The 18,200-nt window shown below is 53.6% G+C and overlaps 2 protein-coding genes and 1 non-coding gene across 5 annotated transcripts in view; 2 read left to right on the top strand and 1 right to left on the bottom strand.

Moving 5' to 3' along the window:
• HSPG2 (heparan sulfate proteoglycan 2) overlaps nt 1–3,394 on the top strand; it is a 96,707-nt gene extending 93,313 nt beyond the window's left edge. For all 3 annotated transcript variants that reach the window (XM_037498667.2, XM_037498668.2, XM_037498666.2), the window contains exons 96-97: nt 131–234; nt 384–3,394. In XM_037498667.2, the coding sequence (XP_037354564.1) occupies nt 131–234; nt 384–556 (277 nt within the window). In that variant the 3' untranslated portion in view covers nt 557–3,394. The remainder of the gene's footprint in view (nt 1–130; nt 235–383) is intronic.
• On the bottom strand, nt 1,543–11,272 carry LDLRAD2 (low density lipoprotein receptor class A domain containing 2). Its single transcript, XM_037499697.1, has 7 exons — nt 11,191–11,272; nt 7,567–7,772; nt 7,315–7,534; nt 5,593–5,724; nt 2,180–2,341; nt 1,998–2,073; nt 1,543–1,564 (listed from the first exon to the last, which is right to left on the bottom strand). The coding sequence occupies exons 1-7, from the start codon at nt 11,270–11,272 to the stop codon at nt 1,543–1,545; spliced, it is 900 nt and encodes a 299-aa protein (XP_037355594.1).
• Nucleotides 11,273–13,907: 2,635 nt separating this feature from the next.
• Nucleotides 13,908–13,973, top strand: LOC119237350 (small nucleolar RNA SNORD104). The gene has a single exon (XR_005123287.1). It is a non-coding gene; the product is annotated as a small nucleolar RNA SNORD104 (small nucleolar RNA).
• The last annotated feature ends 4,227 nt before the right edge of the window (nt 13,974–18,200 follow it).

Here is an 18,200-nt window from a genome sequence, read left to right as displayed (position 1 = left end):
CAGTGGAGGGAGAAAAGATCTCAGGGGTCAGTGGGGCCGACTTCTCCGTCTGGAGTCAGTGGTGGAGGGAAGGGACCGACACAGGAGGGTAGGGGTAGGTGCTCAGACACCTGACCCCATTCCACCGCAGCAAGGGCCGGAGAGGCTCCATCCAGGTGGACGGCGAGGAGCTGGTCACCGGCCAGTCCCCGGGCCCCAACGTGGCGGTCAACACCAAGGGCAGCATCTACATCGGTAAGTTCTGGGCTCAGGCCTTGTGCAGGCATCAGGCCCCTCCTGGGGCCAGGAGGGAAGCGGGACTCCTGCAGAGCTACAGCACATGGCCCTGGTGCCTCACACGGGACCCCTGGAGCTGATGGGCCGGTCCTCTCCCTTCCCCACAGGTGGAGCCCCCAATGTGGCCACACTGACCGGGGGCAGGTTCACCTCGGGCATCACGGGCTGTATCAAGAACCTGGTGCTGCACTGTGCCCGGCCCGGCGCCCCGCCCCCACAGCCACTGGACCTACAGCACAGCGCCCGGGAGGGGGCCAACACACGCCCCTGCCCCTCGTAGGCACTGGCCTGACCCACATGGACTCCCGGGCAGCGCCCCAGCCCCACAATGTCGAGTATATTATTATTAATATTATTATGAATATTTTGTAAGAAACTGAGGCAATGCCACGCTTGCTGCTACTGCCCTGGGCTGGACTGAGGGGTGGGTCACCCCCACTCACATCCCTGGGCAAGCCACAGGCCGGCAGGCAAGGCAGTTGGATGGAAGCGAGTGCCTCAGAGGGCCGCCCGGACTTAGGCTCAGGCATGGTGGCTGAGTGGGCTCAGAACTGCGCCACTGTCCCTCCATGGAGCCCCCAAGGTAGAGCCGGGCCACCCACTCTGCAGCTCTTGAGCAGCCCTTGTTCCTACAAGAGCCACCCTCTGCGTCCAGCCTGGAGCAGGGCATGGCAGGGCCTTTGCCACCCTCTTCTGGGTTGGGAAAGCTCTTCAGTGCCAGCTGTGGAGCAAAAGTCAGCTCACCCATGAGCAGGCAGCCCCCACCCAGCCCATGTCCCAGCTGCCCCCTCCTGCCAAATCTTCCTGGCCTGCATCGTCCCATCCCACCCCACCCCCATGGCCACCTAGGACCCCTGCCCTCTGGGGCTGCTAGGGAAACCACCCCCACCCTTACCAGGAGCTGCTACAGGCAGAGCCCAGCACTGAGAGGGCCCCCGCCCACACCAGGCCATATCCCCCCACTGATCTGGAAGTGAAGGCCCAGGGGACATGGGGGGAGGGAGTGTTGGTGATCAAAAAAGTTAGTGCCTTGAGTAGGGGATGCGGGGACTCGTGACTGGGAGGAGCCGGAAGGGGCCATGACAGACCTGCCCCATCTGTGGGAGCCCGAGGGCCCAACTGGAGACAGCGCCCTCCCCACCAGCAGCCCCAGACTGTGGGGTCAGGACACCTGGCCTCTTGTGTGCTAGAAGGGACCCTCCTGTGGTCTTTGTCTTGATCTTTCTTAATAAACGGTGCTATCCCCGCCAGGGCCGTCTCCTGGGTCTAGGGCTTGGTTGGGCGGGACCTGAGGATGAACAGGGATGGGGCAAAACTGGGCCGGTTCGGTCTGGAAGTGAGCGAGGACCCCACTCCCTGCTCTTGGCCCATCTAGCAGAGGGCCAGCCCTCATGCCAGCTGCGGTCAGGTCCTCACCTCCTGTGACCATCACATCACCCTGTGAGGCAGGAGCCCCCACTCTCCAGGAGAGCAGACGAGTCAGGCCCAAAAGCCGACGGCCTTGGGTGGGGTGGGGGTCTGTCTGACCCCAGAGCCCACCCTTCTGCCTCTAATGCCTGCAGCCTCTCTAGAGATGGCCTTCCTGACCCTGGGAGGCTGGCCCACGCGGCCGCAGCCCTCCTGGAGCCACGCGACCAGGACTCAGGTAACAGATGGTACAGCCAAGACTGAGGCCACGGGCACCAGCCCAGCAGGCCAGCCGACTGGAGGAGCAGCAGCACCAGAGGAGGCCCACGAGGAGGCCGGTGGAGGCCAGGATCAGCAAGGAGGCCAGCACCACCCCCTGCAGTCGGGGACCTGTAGAAGGAAAGGGAGAGAGCACTGGAGTCTGGCCTGGGCTCGTGTCCTCTGGAGAGGGGACTGCGTGATCTTGGTGGAAGGAGGGGAAGCAAGTGCCACTGACCTTCCCGAGTTATGCCTGGTTGTTTGGGGTCCGGGTCTGCAATGGGACTCCTGTCGGCCACAGTGTGGAGGGTGCCTGCAGACCCCAGAGCTGGTGGGAGAGTCGGGAGCGTGGCGGCATCACCGTGCATACTCCCTGCTTGACTGGGCACCAGAGAGGGGCCTGTAGTGGAGACGAGAGCCCACATGCTGACGTTACCCCTTCTCGGGCGTGACTAGGCCCAGTTTAACCGTCCCCAGACCTCTCTGAATATCAGTGGTTCCACTTTACAGATAAGGGGAGAGAGACACAGCGAGGTTAAGTCACTTGCCCAGGTTCCAGAACAGGGAGTGCTGGGGGGCCCTGCACACAGCTGCCTGCTCCAGGCCTGTGTCTGTGAAGGCCTGGGAAAGGGAGAGCTCTCGGGCCTCGCCTGGGCTCACATCCTCTGGAGAGGGACCACGTGATCTTGGCGGAAGAAAGGAAAGCAAGTGCCACTGACCTTCCCAAGTTGTGCCTGGTTGTTTGGGGTCCAGGTCTGTGATGGGACTCCTGTTGGCCGCAGTGCGGAGGGTGCCCGCAGACCCCAGAGCTGGGGGGAGAGTCAGGAGTGTGGGAGGACTTCTCTGTGTACCGAGCACCACGCTAGGGCCAGCCCTTATGGCGATTCACTTAAGGTTTCTGACAACTCGGGCCTCCCCGATGGCGCAGGCAGGTGAGCTCCGCACTGGGAAGCTGTCCGCAGCCTCTGCAGCGCCATTTCGATCCCGGCCAAGCGGCGAGGGTCCCACATGGTGCAGCAGACCTCTCCTGTCGCACCCGCTGCTCCCCTCAGCAGTGTATTTCATCAGTCTGCCTGTTCTGTTCCCCACTCTGTCTCTAGTGAATCCTCTCACTCTCCCGCGCCTCTGGCCTGTACCCCGGTTCTTGTATAAATGAATAAATCTTAAAAAGAAAAAGTTTCTGACAACTCTGAAAGCTTGGGTTTATCACCCCACCTTACAGACAAGGAGACAGACATGGAGAGGTCCATTCATCCACTCACTTGACCAGTATTTCTGCAACTACTCTACCCCAGGCATTGCTCTAGGAACTGGGAAATGTGACCATGAGCTAAATACACAAAAATGTCATCTCTGGAATTGGCATTTTAGGGTGGGAAGTTCACAATACAGAAAGCTCAGGTCAAATGGAGACAGGTGCTATGGAGAAAAATTAAGCAGGGTAAAGGGGTAGAGCGTTGGGCTAGGGGCGGGGTTGCTGGTTTTCTTTCTATTTTTTAAATTTTTTTAAAGATTTATTTATACATATAAGAACTGGGGTACAGGCCAGAGGTGCAGGGGGGTGAGAGGATTCACCAGAGACAGAGTGGGGAGCAGAACAGGCAGACTAACTGAAATACACTGCTGAGGGGAGCAGCGGGTGAGACAGGAGAGGTCTGCTGCACCATGTGGGCTGCTCCCTGGCTGGCGGGGGATCCAACTCATGTTGCAGAGGCTGCAGATTGCTTCACAGTGCTGTGCTTAACCCTTTGCACCACCAGGGAGGCCCTGGTTTTTTTCTATTATAGTAAAATATACCAAACAAAATTTACCATCTTAACTTTTTTAAGTGGACAGTCAGCGGCATAAACTATATTCCTATTGTACAGTCATCGCCGGAATTATTTTCATCTTGCAAAACTAAAACTCACCCATTGAACCTCTCCCATCGCTCCTCCATACAGCCCCTGGCAGCATCCTACTTTCTGCCTCTGACTGTTCTAGGCACCTGAGAAAAGTGAAATCATGCAGACTGCCCTGTTGGTGACCCTTATTTCACCCAGCATAATGTCCTCCAGGTCCACCCACATAATAATGTGTGTCAGAATTCCCTTCCTTTTTAGGACCGAATAATATTCCATCGTGTGTACATGTGCATTTTGTTGGTTCATGTGTGGGTGGACACAGGACTCCTGTTTTTCAATGAGCACTCTCTGTGGGTGAGTGTTGAGCGGAGACCTGCAGGGGACAAAGGAACCCGCATGGAAATCGCTGAGAGCCTTCCAGGCGGAGCCCAGAGCAGCACAAGAGCCGAGGGAGTGAGCAGGCAGCGTGGGCGGTGACATGGGCGGTGACTCCAGGCCTGTGGGCCCTGCAGGCTGTGCTTTTGCTGAGTGAGACAAGGCCTCTGGAGGGTGCTGAGCAGGAGTCATGATGTCACTTAGAGTTTAAAAGCCTCCCTGCTCCACCATAAGTGTGGGCTGCACCTAATGACTTCCTTCCAAAGGCAACGGTGTGGAAGGAGGAGGCAGAGAGAGTAACAGTGGAGAAACCTAACAAACATGACCTCACCCCCGAGGCCAAGGCTAGCATCAGCGGTCACGGATCACGATCACGGTGACTGCCTTGGTTGGGTGTGATGCGGTGGGATGGCCCTTGACCTCTGCAGTCTGACCCACAGCCCTGGTCTTAGGAAAAAAACATCAGGGAAATGCTGATGGTGCAGGTGACTCAACAGCTTGGAAGAAGGGGAAGCTGGTGAGGAGCAGGATTGGGGGCTGGGGCTGCGGATCAGGAGTTCAGTTGGGGGCGAGTCAGGTGGGAGAGGCTGCCTGCACATCCGTGTGATGCCAAGGAGGGAGGCAGTTATGCAACAGGAGTTCAAAGACAGTCCAGCTGGCGAGAGAAAGGACACCACTGAGCATGTGGGCGGAAGGGGATGGAAGAGAGGATGGAGGAGCCGTGTTCACAGCACAAAGTGTCAGGGAGAGAACAAGGAGCCTCCGACAAAGGATTCTGAGGTGTGGCTTGAGAGGTAAGGGTGTGGCGTGCTCCGAAGCTGGATTCACTACTCAGCCAGGTGCTTTTTTTACCTTAAATAACCTGTTCATCGTACATGGCAGCCCTGATCAGGAGGTGGGCATTTCCATATCTCCAGGAAGGATCTTCCTGGGTGACCTGGTCCCCCATCCATAACCAAGAATGCTCATAGTTTGGCCACTCATAAGCTATGACCTGGGGCAAGTCATTTCTCCTCCCAAGGCCTCAGTTTCCCTGTCTATAAAATGTGGAAGTCCAACTAGATCAAGGGCTTTCAAGGTTAGTGGAGGGTCAAGTTCAGGTTCCTTGGTGGAACATCAACACCCCCAAGTTCACTTAAATAAAACATCTCTCCTTTTAAGGAGAGATGCAAAGTTCCATTTAGGAAAAGTTTCCACCACTTAAGTATCATTTGGAAGCAGCTGGCGTAGATGTCTCTAGCATCGTTCCTGCTCTAAATTGCTCTGATCCTCAGGTAGTCTGGTCTAAATCCATTCCCCCGTGTGCTTCCCCGGATTCTCTGCTATCCCTGCCTCCAGCTTTCCCACAGGAGCCCTGACCCAGGGAAGGGAAATTAGAGCCGGACTTCCCTCCTCACGGCTCAGCAGGGCACAGAGCGTGCCCACCACTGACCTCTGCAGCTGGCTGGCGGCCAGGAAGCCTGGTCACTGCCATCGCCACAGTTGTCCATGTCCCAGGGGTCACACACCAGGCTCGGGGGAATGCACACGCCGTTCTGACACTGGAAGTAGGCACCGCAGGATCCTGGGACGGAGAGGGGACACATGAGGTGAGTATGTTGGGTCTCCCATGACACAGAAGGCCCTGCAATGAGCAAATGTGGGAGGTGTGAGCAAAGAGGGCTGTTTCCAGGTGCGTGTGGATGGCAGTGTGGATGAGCTTTTCATGGGAGAGAAGTATGTGATCACGAGTGTGATGATATTGGTGGTGGTGGTGGTGGTGATGACAGTTTTTGAGTCCCTATTCCATGCCAGGCGCCCTTGTAAACACTTCATTCACATCTCAGCTCATTAAGTTCTCACAATAGTCCTGGGGGATAAATGTTGCTATTAGCCCTACTTTTTAGAAATGAGAAGGAGAAGGCACAGGAAGGTTGGGTCCCTTGATCAAGACTACACAGCTTGAATCTAAGCAGCAGAGAGGGAATTCAGTCCCCCCACACCTCTGGCCTATACCCCAAATCTTCTAATAAATATAAAAAAAATTCACACTATGCACAACCCCAGGGTAGAAGAAAGAAAAGTGGGACTTGACTGAAGAGACACCTGGGGACATTTTCCAACTCAGTGTTAAAGGACTGTCCAGGACCTGGAGGGCAAGGGCTAGTTCTTGGTGTACCTGTGCTGGATCTCGGAGACCTCCGTGTTCTTGTCCTGAAGTTCCACGATCCCATGTTTAATTGTCTAGTCTGGATATTTTAAGGGGCTATAAAGCTTCTCCAAGGTTTTGGAGTCTCCTGGGCTTGGGCAGCTCATCTGTTCTCCATCACTGGACACAGCCTCTGCTGTGACATCAGCGGGTTGTGTCTAATCCTTGAGGGACTGACTGTGCTGAGGCCTTGAACTCGGCTTGAGGGACGCCAGCAGTTACAGGCCAGCTCTTTCACGTCAGAGTAGGGAGGCCTTGGGCACTTAATCTCCCCAAGGCTGTTTCCCATCTGTGAATAGGAGGGTAAGAGTCTCAGCAGAGGAGAGTTTGTGAGGAATGGATGAAATCAGCCATGCAAAAGCCGAAGGCACTGTTTCCCACGTGGTTATTAACATCAGTTCCTTTCCTTGCTTAAGTGGGTCTCTGTCACAATCACCAGAGCCCTAATTAGTCAAACATCAGAAGGGCTGGCCCAGGACAGAGGTGCCAGAGTGAGAACATTAGATGAGTTGTGTGGAAGTGTGCAAGGTGGCACTGTGTGTGTGATGTTAGCTGTGCATGTGTGCGGCGTGACACGTATGTATGGGCTGTGTGTTGTAGAGTGTAAGGCGTCTAAATATGCTCGGTTGTGGGCTGTGTGTATGTGACGAACACGTGCAGTGTGTGGAGTTCGAGTGTGAGGTGTGTAAGTACATGGGAGTGGGAATTGTGAGTGCAGGCTGAGTGAGGGTCAGGTGCTGGCAGGTGTCTGCTGTCCACATCCACGGAACACATAGTGGAATTGGTTCTTTGGGTCTGGAATGTCCCGTCCTGCGACGCCCTAAGGCAGGAATCAGCCACCACCTGCTCACCCTCTTAGGACCCAGCCCCCTCCATCTTCTGCTGTTCCAAGAGCCCCCGTGGTGGCTCCAGGGAGCAGCTACCCCAGCCTAGAGGACCCAGTCTTGGACAACAGCCCCAACCCACCCAAACGGAAAGAGGTGACTTCTCCCACGAAGTCCACGCGGGGCTGGCGGCCTCTGGTGACCAGGCGCAGGCCCAGGAAGGGTCCGGAGGACGCCACCGGGGCGGGGATGGTCAGGCCGCAGAGCGGGTCCCCCAGGGGTCGGGGCGCCCCCGAAGGGCCCTCGTAGAACTGCAGGTAGGAGCCCGGGAAGCACGGTCGGGCGGCTCCGGGGAAGACGCGCTGGCGTTGGCCGCCGGGGGCGCCCGGGGCGCGGGGGGCGCGGGGGGCGCGGGGGTCAGGCTGTACACCAGGAAGAAGCGGAACTGGAAGCGGATGCTGTCGTCGGGGGCCGCCGCGCGTACCCAGAGCGCGCAGTCGGTGTCGGGGGCCACGAAGTAGAACCTGCGGGATGCGGAGTGCGAGCGCAGCAGCAGCCCGGGCCCCTGCCGCGTCTGCCCGCAGAGGTCCACCAGGTCGGCTGCGCGAAAAGCACGGACCCTGGAACCACGCGTCCAGGTTCCCAGCCTGGCCCTGCCCCTGCTCGCTGTGTGACCCCAAGTAAGTCACTCGCCTTCTCGGAGCCTCAGTTGCCTCATGGGTAAAATGGGGGTGATTAAGCAATGTCAAAATTTTGTGAGGATTAAATAATGTAAGTTCTCGGTTCTCCCTGGTGGCGCAAGGGGTTAAGCACGGCACAATGAAGCAATCCACAGCCTCTGCAGCTCCGGTTCGATTCCCGGGCGACCAGGGAGAAACCCACATGGCGAGGCAGACCTCTCCTGACTCACCCGCTGCTCCCCTCAGCAGTGTACTTTGGTCACTCTGCCTGTTCTGTTCCCCACTCTGTCTCTGGTGGATCCTCTCTCTCTCGCTCTCTCTCTCACACACACACACACACACACACACACCCCAAAACGATAAGATGTGCTTCAGAATTTTCCAGATTTTAGAAAGATAATATGATGTATGTAAGGTTTTTTATGTTGCACCCCAAATGGCTTCTGCAGCAGCCCTCTTATTTTCGAGGGCAAATAATGACATGAACAGCACCCTGTCAGTTCAGGTCAGGTGCTGCCAGTAAATTATTTTTTTTTATAAGTTTTTTTTTTTTTTAATAGAGGCATGCTTTATTTATTTATTTATTTGTTTCTTTGTTTGTTTGTTTGGTTATACATGCACTGGGTACAGTCAGAAGCGCGGGAGGGGGAGAGAATTCACCAGAGCCAGAGCAGGGAGCAGAGCAGGCAGAAGGACCGAGGTACACTGCTGAGGGGAGCAGCGGGCGGTCTGCCCGCCATGTGGGACCCTCCTCCGGTGGCCGGGGAGCAGCCGGGGATCGAACCGGCGCCGCAGAGGCTGCGGGCAGCCTCGCAACCCAGCGCTCAACTGCTGCGCCACCAGGGAGGCCTCACTGCCAGTAAATTATTGAAGAGCAAATTTGCTTTGCAGAAGCGTTTGTATTCTGGACTTGAAACTAAAGGATTGTGGACATGTGTTCATGTCCTGACAGTGCCTGGAGGTGAATGAGTGTTAGAGAGTATGAGAATGGAGGAGGGCAGGGGGTGTGGATTAACACCCACCCATCCAGCAGCCATTCCCTGTGTCTCCTTGCTAAATGAACCCTGATTTCCTTCAGCTGTCAAGGACCAGCATGTCAGCACCCCACGTGACGGGCCTAAACCAAGCCTTGTAATTCTCACTCACTTCACCAGTTTTAGGGATTGGCTTGGGACCTGGTTCAGGCCAGTGCGATTTAAGGAGAAGTTTGCTGGAGGATCCTGGGATTAGAGGTTCCTGGTTGTTTTATTTATTTGTTTGTTTGTTTGTTTAAAGAGGGAGAACTGTGTGGTAAGAAGGTTCTTCCTGCCCTTTTTTTTTTTTTAAAGATTTATTTATTTATACAAGCACTGGGTACAGTCAGAAGCGCGGGAAGGTGAGAGAATTCACCAGAGCCAGAGCAGGGAACAGAACAGGCAGACTGATGAAGTACACTGCTGAGGGGAACAGCGGGCACGGCAGGAAAGGTCTGTCGCACTATGTGGGACCCTCACCAGCGGCCAGGGATCGAACCGGCTCTGCAGAGGCTGCGGGCAGCTTTGCAGCCCAGCGCTCAACTGCTGCGCCACCAGGGGAGGCCCTCTTCCTGCTTTTGAAAGCTGTTCTGTGGATGTGATGCCCAGGGCCTTAGCAACCATTCTGCCAGGATGAGGTCATGAGCATGATGGGGAAGCTCCAACTCAAACTACTGAATGAACATCTCTGACTCAACCTGTGCCCACTCTTGTTTTGTTTTTTAAAGATTTATTTATGCATACAAAAGCTGGGGTGTAGGGCAGAAAGGCGGGGGCGGGGGGGTTTGTTGAGAGGATTCACCAGAGACAGAGTGGGGAACAGAACAGGCAGCTTGACTGAAATACCTGCTGAGGGAAGCAGTGGGTGAGACAGGAGAGGTCTGTCATGCCATGTGGGTAGCTCCATGGCTGGGGATTGAACTCGTGCTGCAGTGGCTGGCAACAGCTTGACAGTGCTGAGACTTAACCCCTGTGCCACCAGGGAGGCCCATGCTCGAAGAGCTCTTCTTAAGTGAAATAAGTGTCCTATGGTTAGAGGGAGAAGAGTAGGTGACTTTTTTGGTGTGTGATAGGTGCCTGAGGACCAGCCTGGGTGTGAAGCTTCAGGGAAGAAATTTTCCATCAGGACTCAGAATGTGAGAGCACTTTCCTGCATCTGTGTGGGCCTATGAAAGTCAGAGTCAGGTGCCTCCCTAGTGGTGCAAGGGGTTAAGATGCAGCACTATGGAGCTATCAGCAGCTACTACAGGCATGAATTAGATCCCCAGTCAGGGAGGTGACCCACATGGCGCAGCAGACCTCTCCCATCTCGCCCGCTGCTCCCCTCAACAGTGTATTTCGGTCAATGTGCCTGTACTGTTCCCCACTCTGTCTCTGGTGACTCCTCTCACCACCATCCCCCCCCCCACACACACACATCTGTCCTGTATCCCAGTTCTTGTATGCATAAATCTTTATTTTTATTTTTATTTAATTTTTTTTTTTTTAAAGTTTGACCTACTTTTTTTTTTTTTTTTTTTTAAAGATTTATTTATTTATTTATTTATACAAGCACTGGGTACAGTCAGAAGTGCGGGAGGGTGAGAGAATTCACCAGAGCCAGGGCCGGGAGCAGAGCAGGCAGAGCAGGCAGAAGGACCGAAGTACACTGCTGAGGGGAGCAGCGGGCGGCAGGAGAGGTCTGTGCGCCTTGTGGGACCCTCCTCTGGTGGCCGGGGAGCAGCCGGGGATCGAACCGGCACCGCAGAGGCCCGCGGGCAGCTTCGCAACCCAGCACTCAACTGCTGCACCACTGGGGAGGCCCTATGCATAAATCTTTAAAAAAAAAGTCAGAGTCAGCCCTGGCATACAGATGGGGGGAGGTCAGAGAGTGGGTAAAGGTAGTGCCTTCTGTGTGCCCGGCACTAAGTGTCTTGCAAGATCTTCATATGCACAATAATAATCTCTTACAGAGCAACGGCTTGTTGTTATTCCCATTTTACTGTTGAAGACACTAAGGCTCAGGGAGTTGAAGCAATGATCTCGAGTAGAAAGAAATGGTGTGAGTGATTCTGACTCCAAAGCCCATGATATTTTCCATTGCCAAACCTCAAAAACTGTCCCTTACACTGCCAGGTCCCTGTTTCTGGGTCACCTCAAGCCTTCCAGAGGGGCTTGAGGTGAACTTAGGGGGTGCCTGGCAAGATAAAGCAAAAGGTTTCCCCACCTCCCCCAACTCAAGGGATCCCAGCCCATATAGGTGAGGACTGATTGGGGAAATCCAGCCTCTAAGGGTGGTGGGGCCCAAACTTCCCGCCCACCCCAATGGACCCCCCTCATACTCACCTGTGTCCAGAGCAGACACAATCAGAACAGCGGCCCCCAACAGGAGCAGCCTGAGGGGCAACTGTAGCAGACAAGCCTCCATCCAGGTCCTGCTATGCCCAGTAACGAGGCAGACCTGTGGACTCTTCACCTGGGGTCTTGGGGGAGACCAGGATGCGGGGACCTGCGAGTTAGCCAAGAGGCCAGCAGGTCACCAGGAACAAGGGGAGGCAGGTCCCCCAGCTCCTGGGTGTCTTTACACTGATGTATGTGCTCTCAGTTGCAGATCCTCCTTCAGATCAGGATTGTGTCCAGGGTTGCCTGGGAGATTTGGGGCCTGGGCTGGAGCTTGGAGAGATGATGGGGGAGGTTGTCTGCTCACTCCTTGGGGAAAAGGAACCAGGAAACTCAGATCCTGTTCAGCAGCAGGGCTGTTGGGGAGAGGGGGAGCACGGCTTCAGAGAGCTGCTACCTTCCTGGGTAAGTGGGCATCGTAGGACGTAAAGGAGGCCCAGGACTCCAAGGAGCCTCTGTGAGGGCCTACAGAAGCAGCACATGGTGAAAGAATTCTGGACCAGCCTTTGGCTCTATTAGCAACAAAGTGTTCCTGCCTCAGGGCCTTTGCACTCCCAGCTCGCTCCCAGTGCTCTCCCATACCCCTCCTTCCATGGCTGCCTTCTTCAGGTCTTTCTGGTCTCAGCTTACAAGTCGCTTCTCAAATCGCACTTGCTGATTACCTAGTCTGGGTCAGCACTTTCCCTCCCTCTCACTCAATCACATCTCCCCAAATGATCCCAACACTCAGTTGAGCGTTAAGCTATGAAGCTGTCCGCAGCCTCTACAGCACCTGTTCAATCCCGGCTGGCCGGCGAGGGTCCCACAGGGCACGGCAGACCTCTCCTGTGCAAATGACAGGTTTTGAAACTTCAGCTTCCTGAGCTCCATGGCAGATCTTTTAGACCATGTGTCCTCATGGAGCCCCCCAGGCCTAGCCTTGGACCTCACATGCATAGGATGTCAAGGGAGCGGCAAATGTCAGTCCTAGAAGAGAACCTTTAGATAGCAATGGGGTTTAACCTTCCCATAGGGTCCCAGACTGTGAGGTGGTGTCTTACGGGTTGCTGGGGCCTTCTGGAAACATGGTTACCTCAAGGTACACAATGATGACATCCATAGCTTCATCCAGCATAACGTGCACTGGGCAGACAGGATTCCAAGTACCCGCATTATATTAAGTTATTAATCCTTACAAAATACCTGTGAGGTTGAAACTCTTTTTTTTTTTTTTAAGATTTATTCTAATTTATACAAGAACCGGGGTACAAGCCAGATGCGCGGGAGGGTGAGAGGATCCACCAGGGACAGAGTGGGGAACAGAACCGGCAGAACAACCGATATACACTGCTGAGGGGAGCAGCAGGCGAGACAGGAGAGGTCTGCCCCGCCATGTGGGTTGCTCCATGGCCAGCGGGGATCGAACCAGCACTGCAGAGGCTGCGGACAGCTTCACAGCACTGTGCTCAACCACCTGCACCACCAGGGAGGCCCGAGGTTGAAACTCTTATTTTCCTATATTATAGAAGAAAGAACTGAGGCTTGAAAATTTTTAGTTTTATAGGTGAAGGCGCCAGTAGCAAGTTTTGAAAAAGGCTGAGATGGTCCAGGGCCTTTCTTTTACACATAGGGAAATAAAGAAAAAAGATTATTGGCTCAACATCACACTTTCATTCTTAGCTTTTGGATGCCTGCTCTGGGCCAGGCACTGTGCTATGATTTAGGGGTTCAGAGATCAACAGGTCATTCATGGAACTCAATTTTAGCAGGGGCCAATGGACCATATATACAATAAGAAACAAATTAACAAAAATAATTCCACTGATGCAACCTATGAAGCTATCTGCAGCCTCTGCAACATGAGTTCAATCCCCGGCCAGGGAGCAACCCACATGGCGCAGCAAACCTCTCCTGCCTTACCCGCTGCTCCCCTCAGCAGTACATTTCATCAGTCTACCTGTTCTGCTCCCCGCTCCCCACTCTGTCTCTGGTGGATCCTCTCACCCTCCCTTGCATCTGGCCTGTACCCTGGTTCTTGTGTAAAATAAATCAATCTTTAAGAAAAATAAATCTTAAAAAAAAAGATTTATTTATGCATATAAGAACTGGGGTACATACAGGCCAGAGGTGCAGGGGGTGGGAAGATTCACCAGAGACAGAGTGGGGAGCAGGACAGGCGGATCTACTGAAATACACTGCTGAGGGGAGCAGCAGGCGAGTCAGGAGAGGTCTGCTGCACATGTGGGTCAGCACCTTGGCTGGGGGTCGAACTCATACTGCAGTGGCTGGCTTGATAGCACTATGACTTAACCTCTGTGCCACCAGGGAGGTCCTGGTTTTCTTGTTCATCTGTCTAATGTTCATTTGATTGTTTGCTAGAAGAACCCAGAGGGGTAGAAGACTTTCCCTGGCACCCCTATAATGACAAGTAGTGTTTGGATCTCCAGGTCTGCCCGGGGGGGGGGGGGGGGGGGGGGGAAGCACGGACTGGGGGTTTAATTGTTGGGAGTAGTCAGCGCATGGGTGGTATGTAAAGTTATAAGACAGGTGAGACTGCCAGGGAGTGAACATGAAAGAGGACCATGGCTGGCTTTCTGCCGCTGCGGAGGTGAGGCTCCGTGTACGGTGGGCAGTGGAGGTTTGCCCTCGGGATTTGGGTTCTGGTAGCCGAGCGGCGGGTACCCGCGGTGATGACTTTCTACACCACGCATTAGACTGCTGATGAGGGTGATGTGAGCTGGAGTCTGAGCAAAAAAAAAAAAAGAGAGAGAGAGAGAGAGAGAGAGAGAGAGAGAGGACCACAGGCTTACACAGCGTCCTAACCCCCTCCTGGGGAATTCCGCGGGCCCTCTCCGTTCTGGAGAAAAGCCTGTCCCTAGGGGGCAGTCAAGGTCAACTCCAGGGGAGGCTCCTTGCTCTGCAGTAACTGAAAGTGGGCGGCTGCGCTCAGTAAGCCAAACTCTGTGACCCGCTTTTGCAAGTGTGGAAAGCACTTATCGGGAGGCCAAGCAAGAGTAGGAGTGTATTCAGGTCTGTCTGCCTGTCCTGTTACGGGGCTCAGGTTTTTTTTTTTTTTTTAAATAGAGGCATGTTTTATTTATTTATTTGTTTGTTTGTTTGTTTGTTTGTTTATACATGCACTGGGTACAGTCAGAAGCGCGGGAGGGTGAGAGAATTCACCAGAGCCAGAGCGGGGAGCAGAGCAGGCAGAAGGACCGAAGTACACTGCTGAGGGGAGCAGCGGGCGGCAGGAGAGGTCTGCGCGCCATGTGGGACCCTCCTCCGGTGGCCGGGGAGCAGCCGGGGATCGAACCTGCGTCGCAGAGGGCGCGGGCAGCTTCGCAACCAAGCGCTCAACCGCTGCGCCACCGGGGATGCCCTCAGGTTTTTAAAAGTAGATGGAAGGCAGGGAGAAATAATGGTAGGTCAAGGGAAAAGGGAAACAGAAAGTTCATGGTTGGCAAGCGCGCAGGCTGATCGTGTGCTTCTGGGGGTGAGGGCATGGGGATGGTTAACATTTATCCTTGGGGGATTTGGAAGGTTCAGACATCACAGGGTCACTCTAGCGCAGTGTCCTTGGCGCTTGTGCTTGTGCCCAGAAGCCCACTTTCAAAAGTAGGTTCATTCCTATTCCAACTGGTTTTCTCTGGTCAAGCCTGCTGCGTCTGTAAGATAAGTGGGAGGGGTTTCCACAAAAGCAAAATGGGAGTCAGGAGGCAAATCTTTTGCAAAAAAGTTTTGACCACCTTTTGCAAAACAAGCCCCAACTGGGGTTTCGCAACTGGGGTTTCGCTGCATTGTTGAAACAGTTGCTGCTGCGAGGCTACAGGACACCCCTTCGCTTACAGGCCCGGGGTGGTGGCAGCTCGCTAAGAAGAAAGGGCTTAGTATCTCAAGGTTTCTTCCCCAAGTTAAGTTGACTAGGGACGGAAAGGACAATTGTCCCACCCAATGAATGTGCCTTATTCTGTACAGTGGGGTCATCCCTAAGGGAATTTCCTCTCCATCCCCCTTGAGTCTTGGATATGGGCTCATACATTTCATCTGTCACATTCTTTTATGCAATTTAGAGTTTGATCAGCTATTAGTAAATACTCATTGATGCCAATTCCAGGCCCAGAGCTTGGACTGCAAGCCCCGAGGCAAGTGTAACCATCTCCTTTCCTGAAGGCGGAAGTCAAAGTCCAGACTGATTTGGGCCTCCCCTGGTGGTGCAGCGGTTGAGCACTGGACTGCCAGGCTGCCCGCAGCCTCTACAGCGCCGGTTCGTTCCCCAGCCACCGGCGAGGGTCCCACAAAAAAAAAAAAAAAAAAAAAAAAAGGCCAGACTGATTTTGGGATTCAGATTTGTTCAAAGGAGCCCAGGAATTGGGAGACACAGCTAGAACTGGCTGCCTATCAGAGTCCAGGAGCTTAGAGTCTGAGGCGCTTTGGATCCCATTTTTATTACATCATCCCACTTTGACCTTAGTTCTAGTTCTAAAGTGCCTGGGCCTGCACTAGGAGCTGGGGGGGGGGGGCGGGAGGTAGCAGTAAGGACATGTCTGTCCTTAAGCAGCTCAGAGCCTAGAAGACAAGCAAAACAAAAGTACAAGTCTGCGTTGCAAGAGCCAGAGCCGTGGGAACAGAGCATGGGAACCCGCCTCTTCTGGAGCAGAGATGCCAAGAGAGAAATCTAATTAACAAGTATTAGTGAAATGAGTAATAATTGTTAACAACATTTAGTATTCAAGTCTCCCTCATCAAGGAAAAAAAACTACTTGAAACTGAAACATGATTTTTTTTTTCAAAGATTTATTGATGTATGCATACAAGAACTGGGGTGTAGGCCAGAGGTGCGGGGGTGAGAGGAGTCACCAGAGACAGAGTGGGGACCAGAACAGGCAGACTGATTGAAGTATACTGCTGAGGGGAGCAGGGGGTGAGTCAGGAGAGGTCTGCTGCGCCATGTGGGTTACTCCCTGGCAGGCCGGGAATCGAATTCGTGCTGCAGAGGTTGCAGACAGCTTCATAGGTTGCATCTTAACGCCTTGCACCACCAGGGAGGCCCAGGACTATCTATTCTTTTTTTTTTTTTTTTTTTTTTTTTATAGAGGCATGTTTTTATTTATTTATTTATTATATTTGTTTGTTTTGTTTATACATGCACTGGGTACAGTCAGAAGCGCGGGAGGGTGAGAGAATTCACCAGAGCCAGAGCGGGGAGCAGAGCAGGCAGAAGGACTGAAGTACACTGCTGAGGGGAGCAGCGGGTGGCAGGAGAGGTCTGCGCACCATGTGGGATCCTCCTCCGGTGGCCGGGGGGCGGGGATCGAACCGGCGCCGCAGAGGCCGCGGGCAGCTTCGCAACCCAGCGCTCAACCGCTGCGCCACCGGGGAGGCCCAGGACTATCTATTCTTAACAGGCTGATCAGTGCCGGAGGCCTGTTCCAGTGAACAGGGTTGAGGAGAGGAATCTGAAAGAACTGAGAAACAAAGAAATAACAGACACAAAATAGGGTTTAAGAGAAGCAGGACCCAGGGGACACAAGGCTTCGCAGTCCAAGCTCAAGCGCCCCAAGTGCCAGTGCAACTCATTTTTATTGAGACAAAATGCCCCCCTCCCCTTTAGGTTAGTTACAAGACAATGATTTTTTTCTCTTGGTATTGAGCATTAATCTGGCACACATTCACCACCAAGGTTCTGCGTTATCAGGTTGTTGTATTCCCACACCTGTTTCTCCTTTAAACTTAGCTTTGCTGATACAAGGAAGGACATCACAGTCTGGACACGGGCCAGTCTTCCCAGCCCATGTTGACCAGACTTCCAGTCATGACCTTCAGACTTTCCTTGCTTCAGCACTTTACACCTTAGGGGTCTCCAGCAGGTCTGGGAGGCCTTCTCTGTGGAGGTGACATTTCAGCTGAAAGTTAAGAGCAAGGAAGGAACATTACAGGCAGAGGCCCTGGGCAGGAGAGTACTCGGATACTGAGGGCTAAAGCACAGTGAATGAAGACAAAACCAGAAGTTGGAGTTAGAAGTAGTCAGGTGATGAAGGGCCTGTGTATTTGTTTCTGACACAGATAGTGTTACAGATATGCCTCTGTCAAGGGGAGGTGCCATTTTCCCTGCCCCTACTTATGTGCAGCTCCTTGGACTAAAAGTGGCAGTATGCCATGAACTGGACTTTCCTGCTGGGGGAGCTACTGGGAATGAGGGGTGGCCAGATGGACCTACATAACGCGGAAGGCAGGCAAGTCTGCTTTCTTGCTTCTGTAGCTCTACTTGCACCCTTATAGTGCTGGGAAGGAAACTTGGAGAAGACACCTGGAGGAGAGGCATGTAGAAACACTTGGAAGAGGTACTTGGGAGAGACACGTGAGAGGCTGTCCTTGGCAGAGACAATGGTGGCCATTCTCTTGATTTTTACTCTATTTTGAAATTTGAGCCTGTCCTGTTCCAGCTCTCTTGTACCTGCCTAACACCTTTCTTGGGGTTCCCCACCAGATGTTACTGTAGAATTATGGAAAGCTTTTGGGCCTCTGTGGTCCCGCTCTGGACCAACCCTATTTGACTGGGCATTTGCCCAAAAGGGGATGAGTTGTTTTGGGGTTTTATTGGGAAACTATTAGTAGGAATATTCTTTCTTCTCTTTCTTTTTTTTTTTTAAGGATTTATTTATTTATGCACACAAGAACTGGGGTAAAGGCCAGAGGTGTGGGGGTGAGAGGACTCACCAGAGACAGAGTGGGGAACAGAACAGGCAGATTGACTGAAATGCACTGCTGAGGGGAGCAGTGGGCAAGTCAGGAGAGGTCTGCTGCACCATGTGGGTAACTCCCTGTCTAGGAATCAAACTCATGCTGCAGTGGCTGTGGACAGCTTCATAGGTTGCATCTTAACCCCTTGCGCCACCAGGGAGGCCCCCTTTTTCTTCTCTTTCTATGCACACTAAACTAAAGATCTTTCACTCTAAGGGTCTGCTTCCTTTGCTTTT

Source organism: Talpa occidentalis, unplaced genomic scaffold (genome assembly GCF_014898055.3).
Source record: "Talpa occidentalis isolate TD23 unplaced genomic scaffold, MPIMG_talOcc4v2.1 talOcc4.9, whole genome shotgun sequence".
Taxonomy (NCBI): Eukaryota; Metazoa; Chordata; class Mammalia; order Eulipotyphla; family Talpidae; genus Talpa; species Talpa occidentalis.
The sequence above is the reverse complement of the archived record's forward strand: the minus strand, read 5'-3'. Positions and strand labels throughout refer to the sequence as shown.

Coding starts and splice junctions, on each gene's coding strand:
- LDLRAD2 (XM_037499697.1), bottom strand. CDS start 11,272: ATGGAGGCTTGTCTGCTACAGTTGCCCCTCAGGCTGCTCCTGTTGGGG. Junction 7,535..7,566: donor CCGCGCCCCCCGCGCCCCCC/GCGCCCCGGGCG, acceptor GGCCAACGCCAG/CGCGTCTTCCCCGGAGCCGC. Junction 5,725..7,314: donor AGTCACCTCTTTCCGTTTGG/GTGGGTTGGGGC, acceptor TCTCCGTCCCAG/GATCCTGCGGTGCCTACTTC.